This window comes from Arvicola amphibius, chromosome 12 (assembly GCF_903992535.2).
Source record: "Arvicola amphibius chromosome 12, mArvAmp1.2, whole genome shotgun sequence".
NCBI lineage: Eukaryota > Metazoa > Chordata > Mammalia > Rodentia > Cricetidae > Arvicola > Arvicola amphibius.
This window is the reverse complement of record NC_052058.2, coordinates 62,658,729-62,671,424: the sequence shown is the minus strand read 5'-3', so window position 1 is coordinate 62,671,424 and position 12,696 is coordinate 62,658,729. Positions and strand designations below refer to the sequence as shown.

At 39.5% G+C, this 12,696-nt stretch overlaps 1 protein-coding gene across 1 annotated transcript in view; it reads right to left on the bottom strand.

The window, feature by feature from the left end:
- Positions 1-12,696, bottom strand: part of Pappa2 (pappalysin 2) — a 245,420-nt gene that overhangs the window by 153,689 nt on the left and 79,035 nt on the right. The window contains exon 3 of the mRNA XM_038350230.1: positions 12,539-12,684. Within this exon, the coding sequence (XP_038206158.1) occupies positions 12,539-12,684 (146 nt within the window). The remainder of the gene's footprint in view (positions 1-12,538; positions 12,685-12,696) is intronic.

Sequence of the window (12,696 nt, the reverse complement as noted above, 5' to 3'; positions counted from 1 at the left end):
TGAAATAGCTTTATTCATCAACCAATAAAAGCAACACATATACAGAAAAAGATCCCACATCAGAAGGCCAGTGTTCTGGCAATGCAACCCTGCCTTTCTTTCGCCATATTCTGTGAAGGGTAAGTATTGGAATGATGTAGATGGCAAGGGTCCAATAAATGGCAGGACTCGGGAGAAACTGAAAAAAGTGTGAATGGACGAGGAAAGTTTAAAAATACTAACATTGTTTCCTAAGTCTTCATTATTTTTCTTTCAGTTGCTATCATTTTAGAATGTCAAAGTCTCCTGCATATCCTACCTCACTAGGAGGTAAACAACAGAATTTTGAAAGCGAGAAAGGAGGTTCTTTCCTGGGTGTGGGTTCCCTGGGTCTGTGTCACCTGAGTCTTGAAGGGACTATGGTCTCGCCAGTATGACAAATTAACTGAAGACCATCATCTTTACCTTCACAGTACCACCATACCCACCACCACATTAGCTAGAGAGGACCCACGAGTTAAGGCAAGAAGATAAAAGGTAAGTGTTAGGAATATGTAGATGGCAGTGGCTTCAATAAAGCTGATCACCCTATCTTTTGAGTATCAAAATTGAAGAAAGGTTTATGCAATCGGATAGCAGATGGATGGATTTTCCCCTTTCTAGAGGTGAATTTCTGAGTAAGTGTCCCAGGCCTAGAGAAGAGTGGCTGGATAGAAAGGAAGGGAGACTAAATGGGGGCAGGGGTAACAGAAAGAGACAAAATAACACCTAAGTCACTCAAGTGACTGCAAGCATGTGGCCCTGTAAGGAGAATGGTGGCTATCTTGGGTGGTCAACATCAACTGAGTAAATTTTTACTTTTCATTAACATGGGTATTCAAAAGAGAAATTAAGGCTAATCTTGGATTATGTTTATATTTGCTGCATGTTTGCATGTGTGCACTGAGAACTGAACTTTGTGCAGGGCTGGTACGATCAAACTTGAAATGTGGCACAGAATGAATGGCGCTCTCTGCATTTAGCAACTGGTGAGCATGTGTGGCACAGCTGTTCCTCTATGGGCTCACAGGTGGAGTACAGATGTGCCGACTAGAAAGGCCTTTCAGCTTTGATTATGGGGAACAAGCTCAAACAAAAAGGCAGAGCTGTTGTGTGGTCTCGGGGATGTTGCAGAAGAAGAGAAGGGAGAGAGAAGTTGCTGATGAAAAGACAAATCTCAGCCATGGAAAGTCAGGCTTCCGGAGTGATGTTATGTTCCCAAGTTCTCACTGGTTTCCCCAGACCCAACACTAGACCGCTGAAGGAGCTCTGGGTAAAAAGAAGAACGCCCAAAGGCATCTTATTTAAAAAGAAACTTAGCACTTGGAGTAAAGGGCACTCGTTGAAATGGCTTTTAAACGGTTCTGTAAAACTTTTAGGCCTGGATGTTACATGCTTATAAATCAGGGCGATCAGGCCTGCTCCATAGGTATGTATATAATCATTTCCAGTTACTGGCTACCATACACTTTCCCCCCAAAATACTCTCCACAACAAAGGAAGAAATTTGTAGAAATGTGCCTTAGAGTCCAAAGAAGGGGTGTTCTGGGGTAAAGGTGGGGGAAGAAAATGACAAGAGCGGCTGATAGACAAAGGGAGAGAACTAAATGAAGACTGTGGGAACAGAGAAGAATTGTGAAGGGATCTGGAAAGAGACATAGACCTTACAGTACCAGCGAGGCACTACATATCTCTCAGACTTTTAGTGCCTTCTGGGTTCTGCAGCTTGCATTCTCATTGGATGGAAGTCTTTATTCCAGACAAGACTTAAACACGGTGTGTTTAAGATGTAGATGAAGATATTCCAGAATGTGGCACCATTTTTATTTGCCTGCGTGCCCTTTCTGCTACACCTATCTATCCCCAGTTGCCATGCACTTTGGGGCTATGAAATACTTCTGCGTTCATGGGAGAAAAATAATATAATGAGTCTAGACTGCAGATGTTGTTTGCGAGGGACTGCAAAGGTAACGAGCTTCCCCTTGCAAGACGCTAAGCATGGACTGAGAATCGTTTCTCTGCCAGACATTGTGTGTGTGTGTGTGTATGTGTGTGTATGTTTGTGTGTGTGTTTTAATCAAGGATTCAACAATTGCTAAGATATGTTTTAAAAGAGAATGCCTTTCAAGTCTTTACACTAAAAATGATTTGATTATTAATATGTTTTGGTCATGAACCTAGCCTTTAACAGCTGAGTATTCTCTCCTGACATCAGAGAGAGCGAGAGAGAGAGAGAGAGCGAGAGAGAGAGAGAGAGAGAGAGAGGGCGAGAGGGAGGTAGAGGGAGGGAGGGAGGGAAGGAGGGAGGGAAAGAGAGAGAGAGAGAAAGAGAGAGAGAGAGAGAGAGAGAGAGAGAGAGAGAGAGAGAGAGAGAGAGAGAGAGAGAGTGGAATACTCAACCCTAAATGGGAAAATGGGATGTCTCCATCAAATCCTTCCCCTCAAAGCTTAGTGAACCTTGTAGAAAAGAAGCAGAAAAAGAATGTAAGAACCAGAGGGGTTGGAGGACACCAGGAAGACAAGACCTCTAAATCAACTGAGAAAAGCTCATATGAACGCACAGAGACAGAAGAAGCAAGCATGGGGCCTATACCAGTCTGCACCAGGTTCTCTGTGTATATATTATGGCTTTCAGTTTAGTGTCTTTGAGACTTCGGAGTATGTGAACAAGTGGGTCTCTCTCTCTCTCTCTCTCTCTCTCTCTCTCTCTCTCTCTCTCTCTCTCTCTCTCTCTCTCTCTCTCATGCTTTCTCTTGGTCTCTTTTCCTTCTTTTGGTTTGCCTTGTCCAACTTCAATGAGTTGGTTTTGTTTTATCATATTATGTTTTATTTTGTTATATTTTGTTATCTCTGAGAATTCTGTCCTTTTCTAATTAGAAAGGGAGTAGATCTGGATTGGAAGGGATGTGGGGGAAGAACTGGGAATATTAGAGGGAGGAAAAATTAATCATAATATATTATATGAGAAATGAATCTATTTTCAATAAAAGAATGAAAAGATGATTATATATTTCACACACGTATAAGTGCATTAACTCTTAGGGCCTTGAATATCAGGGTGTGAAGTACTAGGGAAAATCTATCCAACATCTTTCATTTTCATTATGCTCCAGGCAAGAACCATCTCTCTCAAACTTTCCTGTATCACTTTCCCTGTTCTGTGACTTAGGAAAGAAGCTACTTTTGATCTTATACACAGCTCTCCCCTTGTAAGTAGTTGGACCTCTACAAACATACTTCTTTGCTTAAGAAAAGAGCCAATATCTTTCCAGGGCTTTAAAGACATCTCAGTTAAAGGTGAGGTAGAAAATCTAGGGAACAACTATAAGGACAACCACAGACACAGTATTTGAAACACCCACTCTGACTGTGATCACTAAATTTTATCAAGCCTTTGAAAGGCCAGGTAATTTTTCAGTTATTACCACATTTTATATGCAAGCAAACCTAGAAATAGAAGGAACCTTTCTTGTCCGTGAAGTAGAAGCCTCCTCCATCACTCAAAACATCTTTTCCTACAGGTCAAAGTGTCTGGGCTCATTTAAAATCTTTACTGTTGAAACTCTCATGATCTAGGTGCAGGGTACTTGGGTCTTAATCACATTGGAGTACGTCGCTGATAATATCCTCAGAACGTTCTATAGAAGACACTGGCACACAGCCCTCTGAAGTCTATGACACAGCAGCAGACTCCCCCTAACAGAGCAAGAAGGCTACTCAAACATTACCTCCCAGCAGTGGGAGTGTGTGTTAACCACAGTGGCTACTTAGAAAGACTCTCTCTCCTTTGCTTTCTTACACATTCCAAAGGTTGCTTGTCCTTCCCCCTTTGTGGAGGCAGGTTTGGAGAAACCCCAAACTCAATGCATCCCAAACTGATCTGGCTTTCTATCTGATCCAGCTTTTGCTATACTTTCTGACTTGACACAACCATTCACAAAGTCAAACAGAACTTCTGCTTCCTCAACTATTTATTTTATTTATGTATGTATTCATTTATTTATTTACTTACTTATTTATTGAGATTATAATATAATTACAACATTTCTTCCTGTCTAAACTCTCCCATCTATCCATTTCTGCTGTCCTTTAAATAATGACCTCCTTTTTAACTGATTGTTATTGTACACACACACACACACACACACATTCCTAAATTAACCTGTTTAGTCTGTATTCCATTACTAGTACGTAGTGCATGTTTTCAGGGCTGGTCATTTGGCACTGGATGATCAACTGGTGTGTGCTTCCCTGTGGAAAAAACACGTCTTCCACTCCTAGATCTCCTCAGTCACTAGAGTTCTTTGTGTAGTGTTGACACCTCTGAGGCCTCTCCCCATCCACTCTGGCATGTTCATTGGTGTCATCCTTGTTCAGTTCATGTCTGGGCAACCATGATAGTGGGACTTTAGAGAAAAGATTTCTCAGTATTCCAAGGTAAATAAACCAAGCAATGCAATTGATGATTTAACATGTTAAATTATAGTAACGTTGACTACCCACCCACATACAGAAGAGCTAATCTTGGTGTATGGAATCACACTTATCTCATTGAAATATATTTTTCTATGTATTTATATTCACCAATGATCGAACAATGTAATCTTGTCTAATTATAGAAAGTAACCATTTGAAATAGCAATTAGGCTGGAAAACACATGCCCAGCACTTCATAATGAATTGTACTGCTTTCTACTAATTGAAGGTTGATTAGATTTTTTTCATGTTACTCTAAGAACATGTGAAGAAGCACAGAAATTTCTGTAAATCTTGTGGGTACACAAAAAGAAAAGTTAAGTTTGGAAAGCACTGCTGGAGCCAGGTAAAGTTCATCCGACCTCTTCTAAGCATGGCCAGGATTTACCAGTTGTCCATCAAGACATCTCACAGTTTTTCTCTGAGGGGCATTCTCCCATTGTCTTCCAGGCAAACCCCAGCCCTATCTGCCCTTCAAGTGCTCACTTCAGTTATCAGCTCTCTGGGAATACCACCCATGATGCTTTCAGAAGAGTTTGGCACTTTCTTCTATGGGCCTGTCTAGCACTCTGTGTTGCTCTATGACACAACAGCAAAAGCATGCGTTACATATCTGTCTCCCACTGGTGCTATGTTCTGTCCTTGTGTTCTTCTATTTCTGTATTGCCACAAAACAGACTCACCAATTGTTCTCTGAATGAATGTGTGCATGCACACATGCATGAATGAAGGGTTGTGTTAATGACATAGAAGTGCTGGCTTACCCTTTAGTCAAATATTCTCTCTTTGAGACCATAATTTTAATTCATATGTTATTTATAAAAATTTCTTACCTCCATGACCATAGAATTAGAAAGACAAAATCATAGTAGACTGTAGAACTGGTGTTGATGGCAAGGCTGGATGAACCTTGAGGTTTCCCACAGAGTGGAAGTGTTGGGGGCTGTGGACCCCCAGACCCTGAATTTCCTGTAAACAACTTGCTTGCAGTTGCTCTGAGAAAAAACAACTTGTTTTCCTGTGTTTGCAACTAATTTGAGCACAAGACAGGGGAATGATTTCTAATGGCTGCAGCTAAGATATCCCAAAAGCTGGGGTGTGGCCAGAGCACTATATACGCTGTCCCTGAACACGATAAAGTTTGCATTCTTGGCATTTTTGTTTCAAGGATGATGTGTCCCTGTTTCTCTGTCTCCATGTGTGTGTTTTGAAATCTCCAGACTAGTTCCCGGCTCGCATACCTTTCCGTAGTACAGGCAGATGGTATATGAAAGTGTTGGTCATCAGAAACTGCATTTGGTTTCTCAACTTTAAGGCTGGTGTGCTAATGTGCAGGTCACTCAGATCACCTTAAACACTATTGCACACTGAGACAAACATAACCCTGCCTAGACTTTTGGGAAAACTCTTCAGAAAATCTGCAATGTCTTCCTCTATCATGCCATACCAACTGTCTGCACTGGTATATTCTTTTTAAATCACAATTATGATTGAATGGGAAACAATAAAATTATACACAAACAATTTATACTCAATCAGCGCTGTGAACTAGTCAGCCTGTGTCCTGAAATGCACATTGAAAAACCATATTTCAGGAAAGCACTCTTGTTCCTCCAAGTTTTAGGAACAAAATAGAAATATCTGTAGCTGCTTTTGCAACTCATTATGAGTCAAAATTTCAGGCAACAAATTACAAGCATTTCTTATGTCATTACACTGAAATGTCATTCCCCACTAACTTATCTACCTGTCCCTCTGTCTGTGAGCATCCACAGAACACCTCCTGTGTGCCCAGTTTTCTCCTTATGTGTAGATGTTACAGACAAAGTATTACACCTGTGTGTGTACATGTGTGTGTGCAGTTCTCTGTAAGCTCGTCACACGTATACAATCAGATAACCACTACCACATTCAAAATACAGACCCAGCACCATTAAAACCCTCCTCCTTGGTGGGCATGGTAGCACATGCCTTTAATCCCAGCACCACGAACTCTTTCTGTAAGTCAGATTGGCCTCAAACTCAGAGATCCACCTGCCTCCACCTCCCAAGTGTTGGTATTAAAGGTGCGCGCTACCATCTAGCAGGGTAGTCTCATAATCACAAGAAATTTGCAAATTATTCAGGATGGCTGTGTCATTCTCAGTTTTCCACTAGCAGGTATGGCAAAGCCATCATTCCTAGAGCCTCACTAGCACGGGTAAGTTTTCATTTTAGTTCTTTAGATAGTTGTGTAATAATACCTCATTATAGTCTTCACTGGCATTTCTCTAGTCATTAACGAGGTGAAACCTCATTTCTTGTGATTATTCTTTATCTCTGTATATCCCTTATACAATTTCTGTTTTAATCTTAATATTGAGTTTTGGGATATGTGTGTTCGAAATAGAAGTCATTTTCCAGATGTGTGCTTTTTATTATTTTATACAAACCTGTGCTTTCTCTATACATGTTAGCAGACTCTTTGTCAGCCAAAGATTTTTTTTTATATTGCTGGAATCTAACTGGTGAGTTTTTATTTTTTTAAACCATGCTTTTTGTATCTTATTTATGCACTTTTTGCTTAGCCCTGTCCCAGTGATTTTTGCCTATATTTTCTACTAGGTGTTCTATACTTTCTACCCTTAAGTATACGCTCTACCCTGACTTAATTTCTCTCTTAGTTACAAAGTTCAGACTAAGGCTCATTTTCCTGTGGGTAGACAACCGCTCCAATAATTGAAAACAATTATTGTCTGTTTAAGCTATATGCAGTTCTGGCTGCCCGGGAACTCACTCTGTAGGCCAGGCTGGCCTAGAATTCACAGCAATCTATTTGCCTTGCTTTGCTTCCTGAGTGTTGCATGAACCATCACGCGCAACACACCACTTTCATTTTTTTATGATATGATAAATTCCCTATCTGTCATTGTTTTTATTGACAAGTTCCTCTTTTGAGGAACTTACCAATCACTTCTCCTGTGACTTGTTTTTTCTCTTCTAAACCTTTTGCTCTATTATTTTTTTCTAATGGAAATAGAAATTTATTTTCAATTGAAAATAGTAAATTTATTTCCTGTCTTGATTTTAATACTTCTCTATGCCTTCCTTCTTTGAGATTAATTTGCTATTTTTTGCTGTCTTGATATGCAGACTTTCTTCTTTTCTAATAAACAAAGCTGTAAGTTTCCCTTGCTTATGTCTCCATATGCACAATTTTGTATAACATGTTGTTATAATCATTTTATTTACAATAGCTTCCTGTTGGCACTATAATTTGGCCTATGGTTAATTAGAAGTATATTGCTTAATTTCTAAATACTCAGGGAGGCTCCTCATTTTTATTGCCTCATTATTTAAGTTCTAGCTTATTTACAATGAGATGAGAAAGAAAAGTTTTATGACTTCCATCCTCTGAAATTACCCTGTGGTCATGAACTCCTTTTGATAAGTTTTCCACGGCATATGAAAAGACCATGTGTTCTGCTCTGTGTAAATACACAGTCTGATTCTGATAATTCAACCAAAGTTTTAATTATATCTGTCAAATCTCTTTATGTCTACTGAATATTTATTTGTCATATCTTTTCTGAGAAAATTACTTAAAACCACTATCCAAGACTGTAGGTTTGTCTGTTTATATAGATGAATATTTTTTTCACAGCATGTTAATGGTCAAATCCAAATTCATCACAATTACTTCTTCTAATTGAATTTACTCCTTTATAAAACTAGGCTTATTTATTCCTGATACTACACCTAACAGTGTACTTCTGCTGTCAGAATACTGTTTTCCTTTGGGTATTTGCATGGAATTTATTTTACTTCCCTATCCCTTCACTTTAACCATTTGTGTTCTTATATTTAACATTTGTCTCTTTCTTTAGAACATCAGGTGATAGGGTTTATTGTGAGTTTGACAATCTTTTATTCTGAACTTGGGCCTAAAGTCCATTCAATGTTTAATGTAGTCACCATATTTGGTTTTCTTTTTCAGAGGTTTCTCTCTCCTCCTCCTCCTCCTCCTCCTCCTCCTCCTCCTCCTCCTTCTCTCTCTCTCTCTCTCTCTCTCTCTCTCTCTCTCTCTCTCTCTCTCTCTCTCTCTCTCTCTCTCTCTCTCTCTCTCTGTGTGTGTGTGTGTGTAGTTATTTGCAGTGAGTGTGGGTACCCACAGAGTCCAGAAGAGGGTGTCAGAATCCCAGGAGCTGGAGCTACAGGTTGTTGATAGCACTGGACGTGAGCGCTGGAAACTGGACCTGGGTCCTCTGCAGTGGAGCAGCCTGCATTCTTAACCTCTGAGCCATGACTCCAGCCGCATTTTGTTCATTCATTGTTATCTTACTAATCAACCAATCTTTAGACAGAAAAGTGTCTATACATTACAACATGGCTTTTAATGTTATACCTAAAATGATGTGTGGAAATCAGTGTTTTTTCTGAACAAAGAAAAATGGGGGGGTCTTTAAATGCTTTAATTTCCTGTCCTGCTTTTTTTTTTGTCTTTTGTAATATTTTTGTTATATTTTAATTCTACATGTATATAGAGGTAAAGGCATTGCTGTATGCTTATGATATTTTTATTTTCTCTAACATCATCCATTATTTTCTATATCTCTCTGTCTCTAAGCAAATGTGTTTTCCTATTGCTTCCTGATCTTTTTTAGGATGTCTTTCAGCACTGGAATAACTTATCTCTGATTTTATTTGTCCAAAAATATTTTACATTTTTTTCATTTCAGATGATATTTCTGTCAACTTTAGAATTTTAAGGTAATTATTTTTCTTAATATTTAAATAACCTCATACTACACAGCATTTCTTGTCATGCAATTTTTGCTGATGAGATATCATATCTTATTATCATACTTTTTGGTAAACAAATCTTCTTACCACTGTTTTACTTTAAGGTTTTTCTCTTTGTCTCTGGTTTTCATCATTTTTCCATGGCCTATACATAATCTTCTATGAACCTATTTTGCTGAGAATTTATATATTTGATCTGCGAATTGATAACTTTTGTCTGTTTGGAAAGTAGTCAACCATTATCTCTTTTAACACTATTTTTAGCAATTTTTAATTAAATAATCTAATCAATTAAATATTCCTCAGGATGTTTTATTATCTTTTTATCATTTTCCTCACTAAGTTTCAATTTATAGAATTTTCTTTTAGGTCTTTAATTCTTTATCATTAGCCTTCTACTAATTTTTAAATTTGAATTACTAGTACTACTTTTTAGCTCTAAAATTTTCACTTGATGATTTCCTCTAGATTCCAGATCTCCTAACTAGCTCCCTAGCTTTTGTGTATTTTTACATATTAGCCAATTATATAAATATGCATATATGCATACATGTAGTAGTTAAGTGTCTAAAATCTCTAATACCTAAATAATCTATGGGTCATATTGTCTTGTTTTTGTTGCTGAATTGATTTTATTTCTGTCATTTGACTGTATTTCCTAAAAATATCAAATTATTTTCTATTGACTGCTCGATATTGTACATACAATTGTATAAAGTGCTTCTGATAGTATTGTCTTCCTCGGAAGATATTTTCCTTTGGTTGGGCAATAAATACATAGGCAGGAGGGTTTGCTGTAAACATCAATTGAGTGTTTCTAGTTGGACTTTTAAGTCCAGTGTAACCAGGCCTCTCCCCCAGTGTATAGAATCTTCACAGCTCCTTCACCTTGATAGAACAGCAACTTCATTTCCTTTTCCTTCTGTTATGGGACTTTTGAAATCACTTTTCTACTTTTTAATCTTTTGGAAGTAATTTTGAACTTAGTTTCTAGATTTTGGCTCCAAGAACGCATACTTAAATAATTAGCAAATATGCTGAGAGAAAAATCATGAATAAGACATCAGGCCCACTTCTGAGCTTTCTGTTTTCCTGGGTCTTGGGCCTGAATTCTGTCTCGCTGGTGAGTCTGAAGCAAACTCCAGGTCTGATGTCATCAAGAAGTTAATGTTTAAGTAGCTTATCTACTTTTGCATTATTGAATGAGTCTTAATTATGTTTTCATATCTAATGAAATTAAAAGATATTCAGTAATCTACTCCATCCCAACAACTCTTGTCAAATGGGCAGATTTATACCCATAAGGACCAGAAGAATCACTTTTTTGAGGTTTGAGATTGAGAGCCAGTGCCTGCTGAGTGTACCTTGCTGCTAGAGCCCTTCACACATCTCTCAAAACAGTGACAGTGCTCTGTGGCCTCTCTGCTACTGTTGTTTAGCTGAAACAATTCAAATTACTCCAACGCACTATTGATTGGATTATTTGACTAGGCCAATCCACTCTACATTCACTGTAACCAGGAAGGTTACAAAATTTCACACTGGCTTTCATGAAGAGCACAGGGTCCCTCCAGTTTATTTAGCCATCCTGGAAATGTGACTGAAACCTGTCTGAATTTCCTAGAGTCTCCTTGAGAGTCTGAGCTAAGCAAGAGACCTTACTGCTTCCTGACACAGCACTACCAAATAGGTTTTACAGTTTGAACACCTTGGTGATATTTTTCCTTTTAGGCCCATCTAAGACTAAAAATAGATCCAGCAAATTGAACCTTACCTGAGCAATTTATTTGCATTCAGGGTTATGTGGCTGCAGTTTAGTTTTTAGGTTTTTTTAAATTTTATTTGTTTCTTGAATATGGATCTTACCCTGCAGTCCAAGGTAAAATTAAAGTAGTGATATTTCATATTTCTTGTCTCAATCATCCACGCCTGGCATCATACATATGAATCATGACAACAAGCCCTCTTTTTTAATATATAAAGTTAGCTCTTTGCAATTCTATACCTGTGTATGCTACATCCTAGCTACTTAGTTCCCATACTCTTTCTTAAATCCCTCAGATCCCTAATAACCCCACCAACTACCTGTCCCAATCCCAGACTCATGACTGTTTTGTGACCCATTTATCGTAACCATGGTTACCTACATGACCATTGGATTGTGATTACCCATTGGAGCCTGGTTGTATCACCAGTAAATATACAACTGAAGGCAATGACTCACTTTCCCTGAATCTGTCTAAGAGTGAAAGATAGAGCCCCCTGAATTCTTCTTCTAGACTTGTATGACTGTTGTGAGCCCATTCTTATTCAGACCCAATGTGGCTGAAAGTTCACGAATGCACTGTGATCTTTCATTTTACTTTTTATTTGGTGATACAAGCTCTGTAAGTAGCCCAGGCTTGCCCTTGAAATGTGATCCTTTTGAACCAATATCCTTAGTAGTTACAATTAAAGGCCCATGCCATCCGGGGTGGCCTGTCGCTAGGTTACAGAGTCAGTTGAGAGCGTTCTGGGTATTGAGGATCTCTCACCTCTTAGTTTTTGCTTTGAAATATTTTTTTTCATGGTTTATTTTTTTTTATATTTAAAAATTTCCATCTCCTTCCCTCCTCCTCCCCCCTCCCTCCGCTCCTCCTCCCCCTTCCCTCCCCTCCCCTCCCCTCCACCCATACCTCCCCTCCCTCCTTCTCAAGGCCAAGGAGCCATCAGGGTTCCCCACTCTATGCTAAGACCAATGTCCTCCCAACTCCCCCCAGGTCCAGGAAGGTGATCGATCAAGCTGAGAAGGCTCCCACAGAGCCCGTCCATGCAGAAGAATCAGAGCCCAGAGCCATTGTCCTTTGCTTCTCAGTCAGCCCCTGCTATTGGCCACATTCAGAGAGACGGGTTTGGTCGCATGATCCATCAGTCCCATTCCAACTGGAGTTGGTGATCTCCCATTAGTTCTGTCCCACTGTCTCCATGAGTGAACGCACCCCTCTCGTTCCTGACTTTCTCCCTCAAGTTCTCGCTCCTTCTGCTCCTCATCAGGACCTTGGGAGCTCAGTCCAGTGCTCCAATGTGGGGCTCAGTCACCTTCCCCATCTGTCGCCAGCTGGAGGTTCCCTCACGGTCCTTTATAGACTCACCCAGCTATCACTCTCAACCTAAAGCAGTTCATTTACTGACTACGTATTTCTGCCCCCCCCCCCCAACTCACTTTCACAAACCCTTCTCAAATATCCTTTCTTTTACCCATTATGGTTCATATGTCACTTACCCAAGTGACTGACGGCTTCTTTGTCCCAAGGCCATGTGGCAGCACCTGCCAGTTCCTCCCGAACTGAGCTGGCGAAGTAGACGCTGAGGAAATGAGAGCTGTTGAGGTGCAAGGCCTCCTTCAGCTCCCTCACACTCATGTACGCTCTGGGGAGCAAA